This window comes from Schistocerca cancellata, chromosome 4 (genome assembly GCF_023864275.1).
Source record: "Schistocerca cancellata isolate TAMUIC-IGC-003103 chromosome 4, iqSchCanc2.1, whole genome shotgun sequence".
Lineage (NCBI taxonomy): Eukaryota > Metazoa > Arthropoda > Insecta > Orthoptera > Acrididae > Schistocerca > Schistocerca cancellata.
In genome coordinates, this window is record NC_064629.1 from 598330562 (window position 1) to 598353147 (window position 22586).

The 22586-nt window shown below is 39.2% G+C and overlaps 1 protein-coding gene across 10 annotated transcripts in view; it reads left to right on the plus strand.

Annotated features, from left to right (window-relative positions):
- Window positions 1-22586, plus strand: part of LOC126183678 (pumilio homolog 3-like) — a 205136-nt gene that overhangs the window by 57853 nt on the left and 124697 nt on the right. For all 10 annotated transcript variants that reach the window (XM_049925845.1, XM_049925847.1, XM_049925849.1 and 7 more), the window contains 2 exons: window positions 13349-13548; window positions 16245-16475. In XM_049925845.1, the coding sequence (XP_049781802.1) occupies window positions 13349-13548; window positions 16245-16475 (431 nt within the window). The remainder of the gene's footprint in view (window positions 1-13348; window positions 13549-16244; window positions 16476-22586) is intronic.

Here is a 22586-nt window from a genome sequence, read left to right on the forward strand (position 1 = left end):
TTATTATTATTATTATTATTATAACAACAATAATAACAATAAATGAAATAAAATAAAACTTTAGGTCACTAGCACTACCTAGAACAGATAGTTCAAAAGCTCACTGGTGACTGAAATATAATGGATTTAACAGTGACAATGTCCACATTGTAACCAGCATCAGTGACCATGATGAAGTGGTTGTAGCAACAATGATTACCAATGTACAAAGGGCAACTAAGGCAAGAGGGATGATTTACGTGTTCAGTAAACTAGGTAATGAGTACTGTCATATCTCAAGAGGGGACATGAAACCTTTCGATGTGGCTGGCAGAATGTAGAGGAAGTGTGGCTCAAGTTTAGAAAAATAGATGATCAGGCACAAATGTATACTTTGTAGAACAGTTTGTGCTGGTGTGCATTCTCTGCAAAGAAACTTCTAAAGAAACAGTGGCTACTTCTCCACAGCTGTAAAATAAAGCTTAGTAGTACAGATAGATATATGATAAATGAAACATTTTTGCCTCTCAAAAGGGCAATGAATAAAGCCCTCAGTGATGACCATAGCAGAATCTTAACAATCAGCCTCTCGCGAAACACAAACTAATTCTGATTGTATGTTAAGGCTGTCAATGACACCAGATTTAATGTCCAGACACTCATGAAATAACTCAGGAACTGACATTGTTGGTAACAAAGCAAAATAAAAAATGATAAGCTCCATTTTCACATGTACCTTTACAAAGGCAAATCCAGGATCACCACCACAATCTTGTCCTACTGCAATGCCAAGTAATATTATGAATGAGAATAATGAATAATATAATTAGTTTCAGCAGTGTGAAGAAACAGCTGAAATTTCAAAAACTGAACAAAGCCCCAGGGCACAGTGGAATCCCTATCAGATTCGATACAGAATTTGCAACTGAGCTAGCCCCTCTTTTAACCATAATGTACCATTAATCCCTTAAACAAAAATCTGTATGCAGTGATGGGTGGAATGGTCACACCAGTGCGCAAAAGAATAGCAGAAGCGATCTACAAAACTATCACCTAATATCTTTGACTTCCATCTCTTGTAGAATGTTAGAAAATATTCTGAGCTCAAACCTAATTAGATATTTCGAACAGAATGACCTACTGCATGTGGAGCACTATGGATTCCAAAAACATTGGCCATGCAGAAGTTAACTCTGTTTTCTTACATGACACCCCGAGAGCCATGGATCAATCAGGTACATAGATGCAGTATTTCTTGGCTTCTAAAAAGCATTTGACTCAGTACCAAACTAATGCTTAATAATGAAAGTATGATCATAGGGAGGTATGAAATGAAATTTCTGAGTGGATTGTGGATTTATTGGTAGGGAGGATGCAGCATGTTATCTTGGGGGGAGAGTTATCAATATATGTAGAAGAAACTTCAGGTGTACTCCAGAGAAGTGTGTTGGGACTCTTGTTATTCATATTGTACATTGATGACTGGACAGACATTTTTAATAATAGCCTCAGAGTGTTTGCAGGTGATGCAGTTATCTTTAACGAAGTACTGTCGAGGGAAAGCTGTACAAATATTCAGTGAAGTCTTGATAAGATTTCAGATTGGTTGAAAGATTAAAAATTTGCTTTATATCTACAGTAATGTAAAATTATGCAGTTCATAAAATGGATAATGTTGTATCCTGTAATTACACTACCAATGATCTACAGTGGAAATCAGTTAAGTAATGCAAATAGTTAGATGTAACAATTTGTAAAGATATGAAATGTTGTGATTATATAGCCTCACTCATAGGTAAAACAGGTGGCAGACTTACGTTCATTGGTAGGATACTGGGTAACTGCAGATAGTCTACAAAGGAGATGTTCTTAAAAATACTTGGGTGGCCCATCCTAGAATACCGATCAAGTGTGAGGGACACCTACCTAATAGAAGACCTTGAATGTATATGAAGAAGAACAGCCCAAATAGTCACAGGATATGAATAAAATCCTTTTGGACTTCAGGCTTCATCATTTTGAAACTAAGAAGCACTATTAAAACTGATATTTTGGCCAGTGTTCCTATTCAGAGTGACTTAACCTTGGTTGCTGGGGATGGCCTTCCCTAAATACCAACCTATTTGTGTTTCAAAGCTACAACCGGTGTCACTTTCCTGAATATCATTGGACAGTTCAAAGTCTAGATGCCTGTTGAGAAGTGGCTGTATGGAAAGTGGTTGTGTTATTTTGACAGGTGACTGACAGGCAACAGATAGTTGTCAACTTGTACACATGTGCAATATTTTCCTGTAACATGACATCATTAGTGTATCCAGATTCTGAGGAGCTGCTGGCTGGCAAACACACACAGCCCTTTGTACTGGAATTTCTTTCAGCCAGGCCATCGACAGCCTATAGCCCTCCTCTCTGTTCGTGCCATTGGGGCGTTTAATTATTTCAGTAGTCTCTGTTGTTTTCTACTGCTGCATTCATGGCTCCTGGACAAGTGCACAGAATTATTGAAAATGGACGGGTTGCTCACAGTCCAGTTTGTGTTTGGCTATTGGTGATTTGCTTTTCCCTTGTTACACAAAACATTCATACTTTGACACACGGGTGTTAATTGGTCCCCTGATTTTGCCAACATTGTTTGTACTACAGTCACATTGGCATTTGTAAACACATATAGCATTTGAGAACATCTATGGAATCCATAGTGGGCCTCAGTAGAGTGTGGATCTTGTGGCTGCTCTGTAATATTGGTTTACTGCCTCCATGGCATAGCACTTTGCCTTTGCAGTCACTGGCAATTAATAAGTTAGGTAAACAAGCAATAGGACATTGTTGGTCTGCTCCTTTGTGTGCTTTGTCTTTGCTGTATCTCACATCTTCTACATTTTTATCAGTGTATCCATTGAATTGGATATTGTGTGGAGCAACTGTGTTGTAGTTCTTGTTCTGACTACCACACTTTTCAGAATGTATTGTATTGCCTGTGATGTTTGAAAGAAAGAATTTTAGATATTTTAATAAACATGAGACCATCTGTACAGCTTCATGACCAGCTTTGTGCCAGCATTTATGCCATAGCTGCCATCCAGGTAGTGTCACAAAAACAATGACTGCCAGTCATCTGTAGTTGACAGGGTTTAGGTGCCAATGATATGCTTCATTTGTGTTGTCCTCAACACAAAATTACTACTTTGTTGCAACCAACCAGTTGTTTATGTGCTTTCTGTATGGAAATTTGGTTGTTTACTGAGAGGGCTTTGGTTTTCATTGTATACTGCTGTTATTCTTGTTTTGGAATTAAGATGACTCAGTTATGAAACACATAGTCAACTGAGCATCATATGCAAGGTGTATGAATGACTTCGTGACCGTAAAGACTATCCCAGAGCAGATGAAATCTTTTCGGCAACAGTAAAGGCAGAGAATGTGTAATGAAGCACGGGGAAAGTAAATCTGTGATCAAGAAACAAAGCATCTCTGAAAAAAGGTTTTGGTGGGAGAACAACTTTCACTGATTTGCACCTATACTAGAAGGACATTGTTCACTGCACTGTGCTGGAGTTTTACAACTATAGCAATTATCCCACTTGGTAAAATGTGTCAGAAGTATTACATGACGGAACTGATTTCAATTGGAGCTGCTATTCAATTTGCAGAATTCTGAAATCTTTGGGACTCAGATAAAAAAAAAGGGGGGGGGGGGGGGAATAGATACATTCTGCTAAAGAGATTCTGCATAGAAGTGGCTAGGATAACATTTTCTGATAAAAATGTACAATGTCAGAAAACAAAGTAAAATTAAAATAATTTGCCATATTTCTCTATTTGAGACACGAATCAATCAAAATTCTGTCAGAAAGCCCGGGACTAGTCAGCACCACCAGACCTCCTCTACTGTAAACTCTTGAGTATACTTCAGAGACCATCATTAGGTATGATGGTGGAATGTAGTGTGTTTTGGGGAATGAGGGCCTGCGTTTCTCTGCCTGGACTGTGAGGACTCTCTCTCTCTCTCTCTCTCTCTCTCTCTCTCTCTCTCTCTCTCTCTCTCTTAACACACCAATTTTATAAGGCTTTCTCAGGCATGCGGGGCTCTGCTTGGTTCAACATTTGTTTTCCTAGCAGCTCGTGGGATCCCTATGGAGCACCATAAATTCATATCTCCTCCTGATTGAAGATTGTGCTGTCAGGTAGTACCTACGCTCATACAGTGAAGAGAGCTTGGTTGGTCAGGCTGCCCAGAAGTAGTCTCAGAATTATAGTATAAAAAGGCACTAGCTTGCCACAACACTTTCGTTGTTATCAAGAGAGGAGAGGGAACCCTTGAGAAAATACCCACTTACTGTATTCACAAGGCATTGGAGGGTACTGGCAGGTCCATAAAAAGTGTTAAACGGCTTCATAATGGAATAGTTAGAGTTTAAACTGCCATGTCTAACCAAGTATCTTTTGGGATGCAAAGCCTTAGGTCACTACCCTGTAGTGGTTGAGTTACATAATACCCTTAAGTTTTGTAAAGGTGTTCTACCCTGAGGAGTTACTTGAAGAATCAAAACATATGGGTGTCATAGAAGTGCAGAACTGCATGAATTCTAAAATTCAACACTCCACAATTACCTAAGCATGTTTTTGCAGGTTATATCAGTCTTAAGGTTTGACCATTTGTTTCAAACCCAGTGTGATGCTTCAAATGTCGAAGGTTTGATCATGTCACTGTGGCATGTAACGGGAGGCCTACCTTTGGAAACTGTGGAGGCTCAGATCACAAATCAGATTATTCTTGTTCACTGCCTTCAAAATTTGCAAACTGCTTGGGTGATTACCCGATGTGGAGTAGGTAGACTGGGATTTATAACAAGCCAAGGAAAACTCATAAGTTGAAAATTATGAGATGCATACCCTGTTGTGAAACTAAAAAAGCTTTGAAAGCTAAGCAACCTCCAGTGTTTGCCACTTCTTTTGCTTTGGCTCTTAAGAAGCCAGTTGCCATGTGGGATGCCTCCACACAATGCCAGACCACAGATTCAAGCATGGGTACATGTACTTACCAGTGTACCTTTGGGTGAAAAGCTACACTTGAACCTGAAATCATTCAGAAGTCATCATCAAAGGACTTGGAACATCAGCCACATACCACTGCACACCATCAGGAGCCCACTACCCTGTCCCCTCTACCCACGTGAGCAACTCCTCCCATAAATAAGAAAAAACGCGGCACAAAAAGTCATACGAAATCAAAGAAAGTGGCAGCTAAACCTTTGGGTTGGCAAGTCCTCTCCCTTTCCAGTGATACCTTTACTACCAAGGATATTGGTATCCACATAGGGGAACCATAGACATGGACACCATCTTAACATTCCCCCAGACTTCTTGGGTAGATCACCTCAGTTGAGGAAGAAGGAAAAGGACAACCATAGCTAATCTATGGCTCCCACTAGGACTTTTTTGTTGCAATGGAACTTAAATGGATACCAATCACATTTGGAAGAATTACAGCTCCTGGCCCAGAAGAGATCATTCTGTATCTGCTTACAAGGAACTCATTTTAAAGTCACTAATACACCTGCATGAAGGGGCTACCTCCCCTACAGGAAGGTCGATGTTATTGGGAATAGGACTAAGGGTGGAGTGACTGTTTTCATCAATGTCAGAAGCCAGTCCCTCTTACTATGGCCATACAAGCATTTACAGTGGAAGTTCTCACACTGGTTAAAATCACAGAGTGTTCTTTATTTCTTCCACGTCATGATCTGTTGGTGAAGGTGACTTGACTCAACTCTTCTGAGCATTTCTCCTCCTGTTCCTCCTCATGGAGGTTTAAATGCATATGGTGTGCTGTGGTGCTCGGCTATCACATGCTCCAGAGGTCAAATTATCAACCTCCTCGTCCACTCAAGGACTATCTGCCTCTTGAATTCTGGTGAGATGACACTTTTCCACAGTCACAGGCTCATCTTCAGCCACTGACTTTTGTTTTTGCTTCCCAGCTCTTGTAAACTCAGTTCAGTGAGAAGTGGCCACAGATTTATCATTTCATTGACCACTTTCTGGTGCAGATACATCTGCTGACAGAAATGGTGGTTGACAGGAGACCATGAGGATGGATGGTTCAAGGGGCAAATTGGTCGCGAAACAGTCAACAGTTCAAACAAGAAGATTGTGGCCAGGGGATGGTGAACCACATCATCTGTGGGATCCAATGAGCTGCCACCAACTCCATTCCCATCTAGTAACCACTTCAGACGACAGCCTGTCCCTTGGCGGAATGACGAATGCTGCTCGGCAGTCAGAGCCAGGCATGCAGCTTTGTGGAAATTCAAGCAGCATCTAACTACAGAAAACCTTCTTGCCTTCAGATCTGTGAGAGCTCAAGTGAGGGGAGTGATAAAAGAATGGAACTCCTGGAAGGAATTTGTGACTCCCATTACTCTGTCCACTTCCACTGTGCATTTTTGGGACTCAATAAGGCGGATTTCAGGCTAGGGTAGTATATCTCCCCTTATAGCTTTGTTGAGAAATGGAGTCACGGTGGATGAGCCGAAAGATGTCACTCCCTCATCGAGACAGTCTCCTGCATTCCAGTTGTGTTCATTTACCAAAGGAATTTTTAATCTGTAAGACAGAACTGCATATGATTTTGAAGGTCATTGCAGAAGATGGGTTAAAACTCTTCAAAGAATTTGATTTCTGCTAGGAATTTCTGAGTGTCATCCAGGCTATTCAACATACGTTTCTGTCAGAGAAACATACAGAACATCCAGATTGCCAACCAACCACACAAAAACAAGGACAGTACAGGTAACATCCTGCTGAATACATGGGAGTTCAGGGAAATGAATTCACTGGTAAGACAGCCAAGAATGCTTGAACTGGAGACATAGCTGCAAAATTCGATACCTCTGCAATCGTGTCTCTGCTGAGGCACAGGTTTGTACATCAGTGTGAGAAAGTGTCTTGAAATGAAGGAGAGTGGCCTGCCTTCCACAAAACCAACTACCAACTGTGGCCTAGCTTCTGTTAGCCACTGAGGCCCAGCAAAGTCTTCCTAATACACCTCCAAATTGAACCCTGCCCATTGATGGAATAAGGCTCTTTAAGAATTGGAACCCCTAAAGTGTGTTCAGGTACACTTACAATGTTCATCACAAGTATGGCCAACTAACATTGGACCATCCAACTGGTAATCAGCACAACTTGATTGAGTGCAGTATATGGGACCAGCACAAATGCATGCAACAGGTGCACTGATAGACAAGAACACAATCTCTCTACCATCTGACCTTTGTTTCAACTTACCACCATGAAGATAGCCTATATTGTGCAGGTGTAGGCCAGCAGCTCTGTCTGCATTGTGATATGAAGGCAGTCACAAACTGGCTGTGAACATGAAACTTCATTGTCTCCATAAAAATGGAATTTCTGTACAAGACAGTGATGTGTCTTTATGCCACTATTCCCTGCCCATCAGGGAAGTGAAAATAGGCACAGATGGGCAGAGTGTAGATGGCAGTGACCCATTTTCCTTTGCGTTTTCATGAAAAGCATGATGTGACATCTCTTGTATGCAGCCGGCTAGGACATGAACTCCCCATCCCTCATTATTAGCACATAGGGCCGGAATCTCCTAATAATGTGCTGGCTGTGTCTTAAATGAAGTAAGCAGTGGTTGAGTCATGTGGGTGATTGTATGGGAGTACTACTATATTCGTAGACTCAGTGATGGTAGATGATGTTTACTCCGTACAGGGTTGATCTCTGTGGACTTTGTGGACTTTGATGAATTATGATGGCAAGGTGCTCAGAGTGGGTGCTAGACAAATCTTGATGTTCCTCGTTCATGGAAGGACGGTATTGGGAGAAATGACCATGACACTAACTGGCAGTGATGGAGGGTCCTCCAGGATGTGGTAGCGGGGGGGGTGGGAGGGGCTGGAAGACATGAGGAATGAACATTGTAGGGTGTCCTTGGCCATCGTTGTAGGATGACACTAACAGTGGAAGCAGTGATAGATGATGTATCTTCAACTGTTGTTCTTGCTGCTCCTTGTCTAATTGTAGAGATAGTTGGTTTCGGTATCTGTATGATAAATCTGCCCTTGGCATCAATGGTTAGTATTCAGTAGTCACCTGCCACAACCTCCAATACCAACGTCTATCTCAAACCAATTAAGCATTGAAATATTGATTATTGACCTCGAATTGCTGCTTCAGCAGAGAATCCCAGTTAATTTGCAAATTACGGCCAGGGATGTTGCTCGTTAACTGGGTGCTACTGGTTCTATGACTCGCTGTCTGTATATATGTGCTTTGATTGTCAATTTTAATGTGAAAGTAACAGAATGAGTGTCAGATTTGGGTATTGTCATCTGTATTAGCAGGACAAGGGCTTCACAGTTCACACCCCAGGTGAGAAAATGACTCTCACATAGCGGGAGGTGTCGTATGGTTCGTACAGTGATGCGTATATACTCCACAAGCCACCATACAGTGTGTGGCAGAGTGTACACTGTACCACTACTGGTTCTCTAAATTTTGTCAGTAGTATTCCTCAAAAAGAACATCTCTTTCCCTCCAGGTATTTCCATTTGATTTCTCAAAGCATGCTCATAATACTAGCACACTGTTCAAACCTATGGATAATAAATCTAGCAGCCCAGCTCTGAATTGCTTTGATGTCTTCCTTCAATTTGAGCTGATGCGGATCCCAAACACTCGGGCAGTGCTAGTTTCCTATATGCGGTGTCCTTTACAGATGAACCACACTTTCCTAAAATTCTCCCAATAAACCGAAGTTGACCATTCGCCTTCCCTACTACAATCCTCACATGCCCATTCCATTTTGTATGGTTTTGCAGTGTTACACCTAGATATTTAATCAATGTGACTATGTCAAGCAGCACACTACTACTGCTGTATTTGAACATTACGGTTTTTTGTTCCCTACTCATCTGCATTAACTTAAATTTTTCTATGTTAAAAAATATAGTTAGCTATTAATGGCATCCATACTTGTGGAACCAAATCCAAGGAAGGCATTCTGATGGAATTTATTTCTAGATATAAAATAATGTACCAGAAACAAAATGAAGTGTGTGTTGTTTGCATTGTTTCTATTCTTATATACATGTGACATGTCATTTTTAATCTTGATATCTTTTGTAGTTTCTGTATTTTTGTGTTGTATTGCATTTCATATGATGATCTGCTCCTGCTACCAGTATAATTTATTTTTATCTTTAATGTCGTTATCTAACCTGTGTAAGTGTGTTGGTGACTTTCATTATGTACCTTGTGCCCCATACTCTGTGTGTTTTCTGGGTGGTTGGCATGGAGGGATTGAGGGTGCAAATCACTCATAATCCAGGCTGAGAGGGACTCACTTTCTTGTCTGAGCACATTCAGGTACATCACTTCTAGTGTAGTGTGTGATAATAAAAACACTTTACATGGTGTAGGAAGTAAGATATTAAAGTGCATTCAGAAATACCTTAGTATTATCATACATTGTTAAGACTCTGTGGTGGTAATATTTATGTAAGCACAGAGGCACATTCATTTTTCTCACATTTGTTTTGATGGTAATTTACCTGTTAGTGTGTTGTATGTTTTCTTATGTCTTATAAATTGATGCAGTCATAAACTGAGGTTGGTGTGCGAATAATTTTCAGTTTAATAAATAAGTTTCTCATTTTGAAGTTGAGTTTACACATAGTAATCACAGATTAGTAGTTTGTTTGGTTATAAGACCTGTTTTGCCATACCTTGTACATATATGTATTATTTGTCTAAATATATAAAATTCTAGAAGTAATTTCTATCAGATTATTAAAGCTCTACTGCAGTGTGCCCTACACTGGGTTCAACAGTTAAACAGGCAGCTGCATCACTTTTTCTGTGTTAATGTACCACTCAGTACATCATCTTAAAGGCAAGTTGCAGTTTGTAATCTCATCTATTGATATCCATTGTTCCTTTGAATTGCATTATTTTAGGTTTCATTTTGTACCAGAGTTTTAGAACCAGTCCAAATGGACATGGGAAACTACAAAGTAACATTCGTAATGCCTACCACTCCATGCATAATTTATGCATGTTGACTTTTCCAATAGATTGACTTGAGGCAGTACGCTTCAGCTTCAGAATCAAGAAACTGAGTACTTGCTTGCATGTGACTATCACAACTAACTTCTGATTGGCTTGTACTATAGTTTTAAAAATACAAACTATGTTATTTGTAAAAAAGTTTGTGGTGATGTTGAGTCAGTCATGTGATACTTTTTAATAAAATGAACTGTCATTTGACTGTGTGTTCCTCCATTTGTCTCCTGTACTATCTAGATGTCGGCTTTATGCCCATAATCAAGTACAATGCCAAAAGCTGGAACATACAAATAGTAAGACACATAGTAAAAGATTGACAAAAAAAAATTATAAGAAATATTGGATGCGCACTGATCTAAAATTGAGAGATATTGAATTACTTGTTAGATCATTATTATGTCATATCTGTTAAGGCAGTGCAAAGCAGGTATACAATGCTAACACATATCTTTAAGATGTAACTGTCAAAGAATATAGACTCTAGAACATGTAGTAAATGTAGACATATCACAGATCAAAGGTTACGAGTGTTAGATGTCATGTGAACGCATGTGATCACCTTTGGAGGCGGCATTGTGAATCATCATCTTTGCATTTAAATGTATACATCAGATTGCTAATAACATGAAGTGAACATACATTAAGCAGCGTGAAGAAACTAGTCTGTAAGGAACAGATAAAATGAAGTACAGAAGCCAATGAATCGCACCTAACAATACAGTAAGTGCCAATAGTAATGTAAAAAGCACTAAATACAAAAATATGATTGAAAAAGAGGCGGATAAAGTACAGAAGCCAATGAATCACTTTTCACGATACAATAAGTGCCAGTAATAATTTAAAAGTACTAAATATAACAGTATAAGTGAAAAAATGGGGGGAGAGAAGGCGAGGGTGAAAATGGAGGGAGAAGAAATAGGAGTATATGTCATTATATGAAGGTCGTGTAAGATTAAGAAAAGGAAGAAAGTGAAGAGTGTGATTGGAAGGTTGGGGGGGAGGGAGGTGGAGGGGGGGGGAGGGATTATAGGAGTGGGGTGGCCAAACTGTAGAGGTCAGTTAGTGCAGTGGATAAGTAAAAAATCTAGAAATAGACAAAGGTACATGTAGGGCGGGGGGAGGGTAGAGGGGGGGGGGGGTGTAGGAGGAGGGTAGTGAGTTTGGAGGAGGGAAACAGCATAAGAAACGTGAATGAATATTTGATTGAGAGTTGAAATTGGGTAGCTCAGAATTGGGATGAGGGTGGTGGGTCAGAGAAGACTTGGGAGTGCAGCAGGTTCAAGAAATGACAGACAGAGCAATTAAGGAGTTGAAAGCTTGGGAGAGGGTAGGAAGAAGCTATAACAGATATTATAATGTACAAAGAGTTGAGGAAATAGGGGGCAGAGGAAGGAGAGTAATCCATTGGATTGGATTAGTATAGTAATGATGACAGGGAGAGGGGACAAGAGGACTGAGAAAAATGGGTGGTTGGGGGAAGAGGTGAACTGACAGACATGTATAATGAAGCTTAAGAAGACAGAAAAATGGGGCAAGTGAAAGAAAAGAGGGGATAAAAAAGAGTGGGGGACAACAGTGTGGAATAGGTGGGGAGGAGGGGGCGAACAAAGGGGAAGAAATAACATGGGACTACAGCGACACTGCAGCACCCAGGTGTACATATGAAATGTAATACAAGAATGGAAAGATATATAGTACCCATAATATGCTTACAGAAATGTAATAATGCATTACAAATTATAACACTTGGTGTAATTAACTTCGTTTCAACAAAGCATGAATACATCCATGTACATGTACACCATATCTTATTATACATATCCTAAATACTACAAGGAAGTTTATTAGGAGAAGGGAATTTACTAGATCTCCAGCATCTTCAATGTCTGTCCATTCACCTCTTCTCCCAGACACCCATTTTTCTCATCCCCCCCCCCCCCCCCCCCAATCAGTACTACACTTCTCCAATCCAATGGATTACTCTCCTTCCCCCTGAATCCCATTTCCTCAACTCCTTGTATTTCATAATGCCCATTATCATTTCTTCCTGCTCCCTCGCAAGCTTTCACACCTTCTCAGTCGCTCTGTCCATTGTAATTTCTTGACTCCCCCTCCCAAGTCTTCTCCCTTCCCTCCTCATCACCATTCTGACTACCCAACTTCAACACTCAATCTAATATTCATTCATGTTTCTGATGCTGTTTTCCAACTCCAACCCCCACCCCTCTGGACCCCCTTCTATCCATTACATGTACCTACTCCACTGACTGACCTTTATAGCTGGACCACCCCACCCCTCCAATCCCCTCCCCCATCTTACCCTTCCAATCACATTCTTCACTTTCTTCCTTCTCTTAATCTTATACGACCTTAACATAATAATGTATACTCATGTTTCTTCTCCCCCCCATTTCCACCCATCACCTTCCCACATCCCCCCTCCCTCTTCCTCCCCTGCTTTAAATGATTACTGGCACTTAGTATATTGTTAAGGATGATTCATTGGCTTCTGTATTTTATTCGTGAGTTTTTCACTCATTTTAGTATATTTAGTACTTCTTACATTACTACTGGCACTTACTCTATTGTAAAATGCGATTCATTGGTTTCTGTACTTCATTTTGTGTGTTCCTTACAGACTTTAGTTTCTTCATGCTGCATAATGTATGTTCACTTCATGTTATTAATGATCTGGCGTGATTCACAATGATATCTCCAAAAATAATTACATGCAGTCACATGACACCTAGCATGTACAAGCTTTTATCTGTGATACATCTATATTTATTATATGTTCTAGAGTCTTCATTCTCTGACAGTTACATCTTAAAGATATGTGTTAGTCTTGTTTATCTGTTCTGGAGTGCCTTAACAGATATGACATAATAAAGGTCTAACAAGTAAGTGAATATCTCATAATTTTATATTAGTGTCCAGCGAATATTTTTCAATTTTTTTCAATTTTTTACTGTGTGTCTTATATTTGCATGTTCCAGCTTTTAGAATTGTACTTGAAAAGGGCATAATAGCCAAAGTCTTGATACTAAAGACGACAAATATAGGAATACACAGTCAGATGGTGGTTTACTCTTTAAAACATATATGTTTTGTGTACCTACACTGAGCAGTTATTACAGAACTGCAGTCCTTGAGTGTAACTTAATATGTTTTCTGACTTATATAGTACTGTTACAAAAGTACTATTACCAATTACAAACACTTAACATAGTGGTTCATTTTCAAAAATTTATTATTATTGTTCTATCATTGTTAGGTCATGCAAACTGGAGGGAACTGAAAGAAAGAAAAAAGTCTCTCAAGCAGATGAGGAAGCAGAAAAAATTTGCTGTAATTGATACCATCTCCCAGGCCAAAAAGTTGTATGAAATTAGTAAAAATAATAAACTTCCTAAGAAACAAAGAGAAGAAATAGGTTCCAGGCTGTACAACTTACTCAAGGGACACCAAAAAGCTGTGAGTGAGCTGACTCTGTGTTGATTGTATATAGTTTTCTTTTGAATAATAGTATGAATGGTACTAGGTTCCTAAAAATTAAAATTTCTATTAAATTAATTACAAATTAATTATGCTTGAACCATTTATAATACTGTACTCTCTCTCTCTCTCTCTCTCTCTCTCTCTCTCTCTCTCTCTGTGTGTGTGTGTGTGTGTGTTTTCTAGTATGTACATCTAAAGGGATCTGTACAGTTAAACTTCTCTGAACTTGTGGCACCTCTGATCACCAACAAACTGTGTTAGTATAACGCAGATCAGTCTATGAACTGCCATTGATTGTGAGAGAATAATATGATCTGAGTTACTTTTCATCTTTTTAAATAGCAGATTCAGTGTGTGTTGAATAGATACTAGATAAACCTCATTCATGAGACTGCTTACTCCCTTCTACTAAACATGGTGACTTTAGTTGTGTGAGAGCTACGTTTTCATGATATTCTGCTGGTTATACTGTTACTCTACAAGGGACAAGGGATTATTGAGGTCAATATTATACAGACTATTAAGGTGAGCAAATGTGTCATACAGTGTAGGTATCACTCTCTAGTTACTAGGAACTCTTCCGAAATAATGGTGCCTAAGTTCACACTGTTAACTCTGGTCAGGTTTATTGTAATGAAGATGCATATGAACTTCATCTCCCTCTAGTTGACCCAACCTCCCAACTTGGACATTATTGGCCATCTGTTATTGGCTTTACAACACTAGGTGTCCTATCACATCATCACTGATGGGCTGCAATTTATTATAAGTATCAAATTCTTTTGAAATCAGTTTGTACTCCAGTTCTGAAACAAATCGCAACTGTGCTGCAGTTAATGTTTGCCCACTGTCCTAATATTAACCATGAGTGTTCAGGAGTTTTCATTATACTGAAGACCCTATTGTGATTTTGATATTCATTTCTTTGCCAGCTATTATTTTAATTTTATGTTTCAAATTTTTGTGTGGTCACCCAAGTTTAGGTTTAATCAGTTCCTTCAGTCTGTCAAACTGACTAACTCTTGTATCTTTACATTTATGAGGGTTGACTGAAAAGTAATGCCACCACCTTTGTAACTCTTCAACAGTTGGCAGCATTGGTATGTGGCAGGTACTGGCTTGTTCTGTAGCCTCTTGTCTACAGCTCCAGTTGGCGGGAAGCCTTAGCATTGAAAGGTTGTGTTGTTATAGTGTAAAGAATGGAACCCTGCGCAGACGGTTGGTCAATGTGATTTAAGCAATGTGCAGTCATTGAATTCTTGACAGCAGGTGTGACCCCAAAGGGGATTCATCAGAGAATTAAAGAAGTTTCTGGGGACTGTGTTGATGTGAGCACTGTGCATCATTGCACAAGTAAGTTTAAAGATGTTGAGGCAGGAAAATCTAATTTGCATGACAAGTTGGGATGCCCTGTGACAGCAACCACTGAGTTTCACAAGCAAAATGTTGACAGATTGATTGAGGACAGTCGTTGTATCACTCAGAGAGAAATTTCAAGCTCAATTGGCGTTTCACAAGAATGTGTGGGTCACATTATTGCTTTGCTTGGCTATTGGAAGATCTGTGTCTGATGGGTACCCTGGATGCTGACTCCTGAAATGAAAGCGCACAGACTTGAAATTTGCCAGGAACTACTCTCACATTACGAGAATGAAGATGCACAGCACTCGCATCAACACAATCACCATAAACTGCTTTCATTCTCTGAAGAATCTCCTTTGGGGTGACACCTTCCGCTGTCAAGAATTCAATGACTGCACATTGCTTAAATTGCACTGACCGACCATCTGCGCAGGGTTCCATATTACACTGTAACAAAACAACCTTTCAATGCTAAGGCTTCCTGCCAACTGGAGCTGTAGAGAAGCGGCTACGGAACAAGCTAGTAGCTGCCGCATACCAATGCTACCAACTGTTGGAAGAGTTACAAAGGTGGTGGCATTACTTTTCAGTCAACCCTCATAAATGTAAAGATACAAATCTCAACATCAGAAAAAGATGGCAACAGTTTTTTTGGGGCTGAAAGTTGATCCATGTGCTGTTCAGGCCAAGAGGAGAAATAGTCAATTCAGATGCCTGTTGTGAAACTCGTGACAACTTCAGGTCAGCATCCAAACCAAGAGATGTAAATTGTTGTCGGTAAAGATGTTTTTGATTCACGACAATGTGTGGCCTCATGCATCAGCACGAACACAGTAAGAACTACAACATTCTAAGTGGGAAATTTTTGGACATCCTCATTACAGCCCTGACTTGGTGCCAAGTGATTTTCACTTGTTCCCAAAACTAAAGAAATTTTTGGGTGGATCCTGGATCTAATCTTTATTGGTAGAGGAGTACAACATGAGAATTTAAAAACTGGTCCCACGTTACAAAAAATGCAATGACAGCTATGATGACTAAAGTGAAAAATAGAGTAAGGTACTGCAACTTGGTAAGTAAAGTTCTATGTTGATATCTTTATAGTTCTTATTTAGTTATGCCAAAACATTCTTTACTTTCTGGTATTATCATGTGTTCCATTACACACTGGTTGTAACACTTTGTCTACAAGTTAAATATGAAGTGCCAATTTCCTATTGTTAACATTTTATTACAAACATTTATTTGAAATAAGTCTACAAATGTTTCTTTTTTTTTTAATGTTTATTTCACCCATACTTTTTTTACAGATTGTTTACAAGCATGATATGACAAGAATTACTCAATTGCTTATGAAGGTATCACCAGAAAACACCAGACATGCTATATGGTCTGAGCTGAAACCTGAATTACTTAAGATGATGACATCTAAATATGCAGCACATACCGTCATTTCCATACTGGAGTTTGGTGGTACATCAGTACGAAAGGAAGTGGCAGGTTTGCTCAAAGGTCACATCTTAGAGCTTCTAAAAAACAAGGTAAATTTATTTTTCTCGTGCAATTTATTTCTTGTACCATGTAGGGGGGGGGGGGGGGAGGGAGAGAGAGGGGGGGGGGGAGAGAGAGCGAGCATTGTATGATGGGTATTTTGAGGCATTTTCTCCCTCCTCCTTCCTTTTTTCATTCATTTAAGTTCCTAAATTTTCCTTCTGTAGACTGATTTTTAATTCTATTACTGCAGCTTCATATATTTGTGATTATTTTGTTATAAACAAATATTTGGCACATGGAAAATACAGCAGACTGGTATTTGATGACACATGGCCAAGATTGTGAAGATGGTGAATGACAGTCAACTAAAGACATCTTTGAATGGTAAAATACTGAGTATTTGTTATGTATGCTGTTATGTTCAGACATTAGTGCTTGGGACTTTTAAACCTGCATGACAAGATATCAGTTTTCTTTTATTCTAGTGCACTTTTAGAGTATATTTGTATTCATGCTTATTACAGATTTGTAAATATTCTATGAGACTGCTAGAAAGAATGAACTCTCAGAACCATTCAATCAAAATTAAACATGGTAAGCAAAAATTGATGGAGAGGTGTAAGAGCAGTTCTCAAAAATGTGGAGTTTAGTGAAAAACTGTCCAGAAGTAGACAGTAGCATAGTTGTAAGAGCTTACAAGATGGAAAGGTTATCACAGGAGGATTTGGAAGTATAGTAAGAAGAGCATCAAATAGACTTGTGGACTTTAAAGCTATAAGAACACTGTAACATTAGTTTCAGGTAGTGAGCTGTAGAGTGTTAATGCAGCAACATTCCCATTTGTTAATGCAGTATTAAAAATTATGGGGTGAAACACATGCAGGTGAATCGCATGCGCCCCCCCCCCCCCCCCCCCCCCACACACACACACACACACACACACACACACACACACACACACACACACACCTGGTAGGTACTTCAGCCCACCTAGTACCATTTAGGGCTTGTGTTACCATCTGAAATACTGAGAATCCTATAGAGATTGACACATGTAATTAATGAATCATAGGCAATAGAATTTTCTATCATCTTTTGCAAAGAAAATGCGATTGTCCTTTTGGGCCCTTAATTGTTTATCAAGTACAGACTATAACACCACTATCATATGTTGCACATTACCACTGAATGCCTGTGCTGAATGAAGTATAACACAGTTACAGACAATGCTTTAGGAAACTTTGCAATAGATCTGGCAGAGTCGGGCGCTGATGACTGTCGCAGTTTTGCGCCCTAAAACCATAACAAAACAGAAAAAAACAAAAAAAAAAAAAAAAAAAAATCTGCCAGCAAAAGTAAGTACACTGTGCGTGGGGTCCAACTGGTCTGTGCCAGTGCACCACTCTGGACAGTGTCTAAAGCAGTAAAAGATAATTTCAACAATTATCTGTGCCAGTCACTTTTCATTTTCTCCCACAACAGGTTTTGAGTGCTCACACTCTCATCTTCAGGTGGATTACATTACATATTTCTTTTAATCAGCACTTCTTAATGTGATATCACTATGGAATTATAAATTTTAAACAACAATAAACTTTTTAAAAAAAATCGATATGGATGACGAACTGGAGTTGTGATTTAAATTGATGATCTGTATGCGAATAAATATGCAACCTTGGATTTTTCATAAGATTTATTGTTCCGTTAAAAGATTTTTTTTAGGCTCATCATGTGACAGGAACATTATTTCGTGGACCTGGGTGTAGCTAGATGCTGTGAGGGCGGAAATTTAGTTATCAGTAATGAGACTTTCATGAAACAGAAAAGTTGTTATGTTTTGGGTACTTAAACAGTGCACTGTATTGTGAAGTCCAGAGCAAATCCATTACCATAATGTAAATTATTGGGTAATACACACAAATATACACATTATATTGCTGCACTTGTTTTTACATTTGTTTGTGGTAGAGAAACGCTGGATGTTATTACAAAGAATATGAATACGAAAGATCTCACACTTTGCTACATCAGAGATCTCTGCCCAAACTCTTTGGCTTTACAAGTGTCTGCTTGTGTCCGTATAATGTGCGGATGGATATGTGTGCGTGTGCACGAGTGTATACCTGTCCTTTTTTCCCCCCTAAGGTAAGTCTTTCCGCTCCCGGGATTGGAATGACTCCTTACCCTCTCCCTTAAGACCCACATCCTTTCGTCTTTCCCTCTCCTTCCCTCTTTCCTGATGAAGCAACCGTTGGTTGCGAAAGCTTGAATTTTGTGTGTATGTTTGTGTTTGTTTGTGTGTCTATCAACATGCCAGCGCTTTCATTTGGTAAGTTACATCATCTTTATTTTTAGATATATTTTTCCCACGTGGAATGTTTCCCCTTATTATATGCTGAAATGTAGATTTTTATATAATGATATTCTTAAGTGAATATATCTGTTTGATTTGCAAAATAAAGTGGTAATAATTATTCTTTCATTTACAAGGCATTGTATTTCTACATCTGTACAATGCCTGAACTGTTTACTTTGGTGTTTGTGTGCCATCTTATTTATGACAACCATCATGGTTCTTTCTGCTGGAACAAAATTAAAGAAAGTGCTGAAAGAATGTAACTTTATATTAATGGAAAAAGACATAAGAGGGTCAATAATGGGAGAGGACGGACGCAAACAACAAAGGACAACCGAGCGAGACCTTGCGAATCATAACAAGCAAGTAACAACGTAGTCACAGCAGGCACTTAAATACATGATCGGCAATGCCGCTATTGGGTTCTGGGACCACTTGTTCCACTGTGGCGCCCTCACATTAAACGTGCGCCAGGAGGCGCGCGCCGCCACAGCTTACGGCGTGATGATGCAGCAGAGACCTCTAGCGGTCTTTGGTGTCCATGCTGTCTGGCCCACATTCAAAATCCACGGCGCACAGTACGAGAACATCTCCTTTAGGAGAGCTGCACCTGCGATGGAACTGTTGTTCATGATTGAAAGGTGTCACTAATGACACCATTTTCTTCTTCACAGTGTGCATATCACTTTCTAATAGCTGAGTTGTTTCCCTCCAAGCATCTAGTCTTGTCAGTTTGTTTTTATAATCACAGTTGGTAGGGGCCCGTAAACATTCCCGTTTATGATAAAACTCTTATCAGATTTAATGCTCTCTCTGTATTCCACTCTATACTCCAATATTTTTAAACACAATAAATACATGCCCTTAATGAGAGCAGACATTGTCTGCAGGGGAAACAGCAACTGTCGAAATTAAGTTTCCAGCACAGTCACAAGTCACATTCAGTATGTTTTATTGACTGCTTTTGCTCTTTAATTTGATAGCCAACTGCTGTAATTTAAACTGAAAATTACAGAGTTTCTGATGCTGCTTGTGTTAAATTAAAGAGTGGAACTCGTCGAAAATCATACTGAGTGTGACTTGTGGCTGTCCTGAAAAACTTGAATATGCATCTGTTCTAGAGATACAACAAATCACTACTTAACAAATGTACATTCAACCTGATGTCCACACTAGGAAAGGGATCCTAATGCCAACTAACCACATATGCTTTGATTTTACTGCCAGCAGACCAAACTGCAATCAAGGCCAAACAATTTGTTGGCTCATGTTTGCTACTGGTACTTACTAAGCAAATCTTGTCCAACAAAGTGGTTGGCTGTTATTTGTAGACCAAGCGCATGTGTGCCTTAACATGTATACAAACAGTCCAGTAACAGACTATAGAAATAATTAAAAACAAAATCATTGGCGTTCTCAGATATAAGAAAATCATTTAGCAGAAGTTATGAAATAATTGAATCCCTACAGTTAATCACTGCTTACAATTACTTATTCCACGGCAAATTTTTTCTGCAAGATGATGGGGTAGCAATGGGTTCATGACTAGTGGGTACATGGGCTGATATTTTCATTAACAGTTTAGAAGGAAATTCTTTTAACAAGTTCATTGGAACAGCTGAGAAAAATCCTTTATTACTGAAGATATGTTGACATTTTAACCCTATTGATGGCACAGTAGAAAAAGTAATATGCACTCACAATTCAACAGCTTACATCATATAATTAGATTCACTATGCAAAGAGAAAAATAAGAGCATCAACTTCTTAGATTTAAAAATTTCAAATGACGAATCTGGACACACATTCAATATTTTTTATAAATCAAAAATAACTGATGTAATTATCCATAACCAGTTCTGCCACCTGAGAGCACATGAACTTTGACATCTTCACTTTATGATACATAGACTGGCCAACTGACCACTAGCAAAAGAAAGAAAAAAAACTGAGAAGGAACTAGATATATAATGTGGGTGTAACAATGGTTATTCCAAAAATTTTGTGGACACACAAGTCAAAACGAAAACTAATGAAACACTCCCCAGTCTGGTAGATGAAATAATGTTAATAAGAGAGACAAGTGAACAACAGAAAAACAATTTTTGTATGACCTTATTTAGGTATTGTTTCTGACAAAATTACTCCGTGTTTCAAGAATACAGTATTAAAAACTAGCTGCAGGAATGTTAACAGTTTAAAATTATTATTGAGATGCATACCACAAAAATCAGAGCCTTTTTCACAGTCAGGAATATACAAAGTTAACTGTGAAGAATGATCAAAATTTTATATTGGTCAAACAGGAAGAAAAGTTAGTACACGATTTAAGGAATGCGTGACAATAAGTGGTAATATCCCACCCACCTTTGCTGCACACTTCAGACACCAACCACAAAATACCTTATATTAATATATCCCTACACATATTATATAAGTTACAGAAAGGTAAAATTGTGGATGTGGTGGAAAAAACTGAGATTTATATCCATCGAAAAGACCAGTTGGATAGAGTTTTAAATGAACAAAAAGACCTGCAAAATGGAAATTTCTTAGGCAACTTTTCAACACTTGTGCCAGGAAGCATTATAGAACCATAGAATGTAGAATTATTGCTATACTCATTAATGAATAAACTGAGGTAACAGAAGTCTAATATTATGTCAGACCTTTTTTTGTCCAGCGTAGTGCAGTTACTCGACGGCCATGGACTCAACAAGTCGTTGGAAGTCTCCTGCAGAAATATTGAGCTATGCTGCCTCTTTAGCTGTCCATAATTGTGAAAGTGTTGCTGGTGAAGGTTTTTGTACATGAATTGACCTCTCCAATTGTGTCCCAAAAATGGTTGGTTGGAATTCATGTTGGGTGATCCATAAAGCCAAATGGAATTCATGTTGGGTGCTCTGTAAGGCCAAATCATTCACTTGAATTGTCCAGAAAGTTCTTCAAACTAATCACGAGCAATTGTGGCCTAGTGACACAGCACATTGTCGTACAAAAAGTTCCATTGTTGTTTGGGAACATGAAGTCCATGAATGGCTGCAAGTAGTCAGTGATGGGTTCAGTTGGACTAGAGGACCCAGTCTGTTCCATGCAAACACAGCCCACACCATTACGGAGCCACCACCAGCTTGCACAGTGCCTTGCTGACTACTTGTGTCTGTGGCTTCATGGGGAACCTTATCATCAGCTCTTGGTCCTCAGCAGACCAGGCCACAGTTTTCCATTTGTCTATGGTCTAACTGATATGGTCACAAGTCCAAGAGAGGCACTGTAGGTGATGTCGTGCTGTCAGCAAAGGCACTCGTGTTTGTTGTCTGCTGCCATAGACCTCTAATACCAGATTTCACCACACTCTCCTAATGGGTATGTTCGTCGCACATTTCATATTGATTTGTGCAGTTACTTGACACAGAATTGCTTGTCTATTAGCACTGACAACTACATGCAAACACCTTTCCTCTCCGTGAAGACTGCTGGTCAATGTGTTGTCCGTGGTGAAAGGTAATGCCTGAAATTTGGTATTCTCAGTACACTCTTGACACTATAGATCTTGGAATATTGAATTCCCTAATGGTGTACAAAATTAAATGTCCCATGCATCTAGCTCTAATTACCATTTTACATTCAAATTCTGTTCATTTCCATCATGCGGCCATTAACACGTCGGAAACCTTTTCACATGAATCACCTGAGTAGAAATGACAGCTCCACCAATGCACTGCCCTTTTGTACCTTGTGTATGCTACACTACCGCCATCTGTATGTGTGCATATCGCTATTCCGTGATGTTTATCACCTC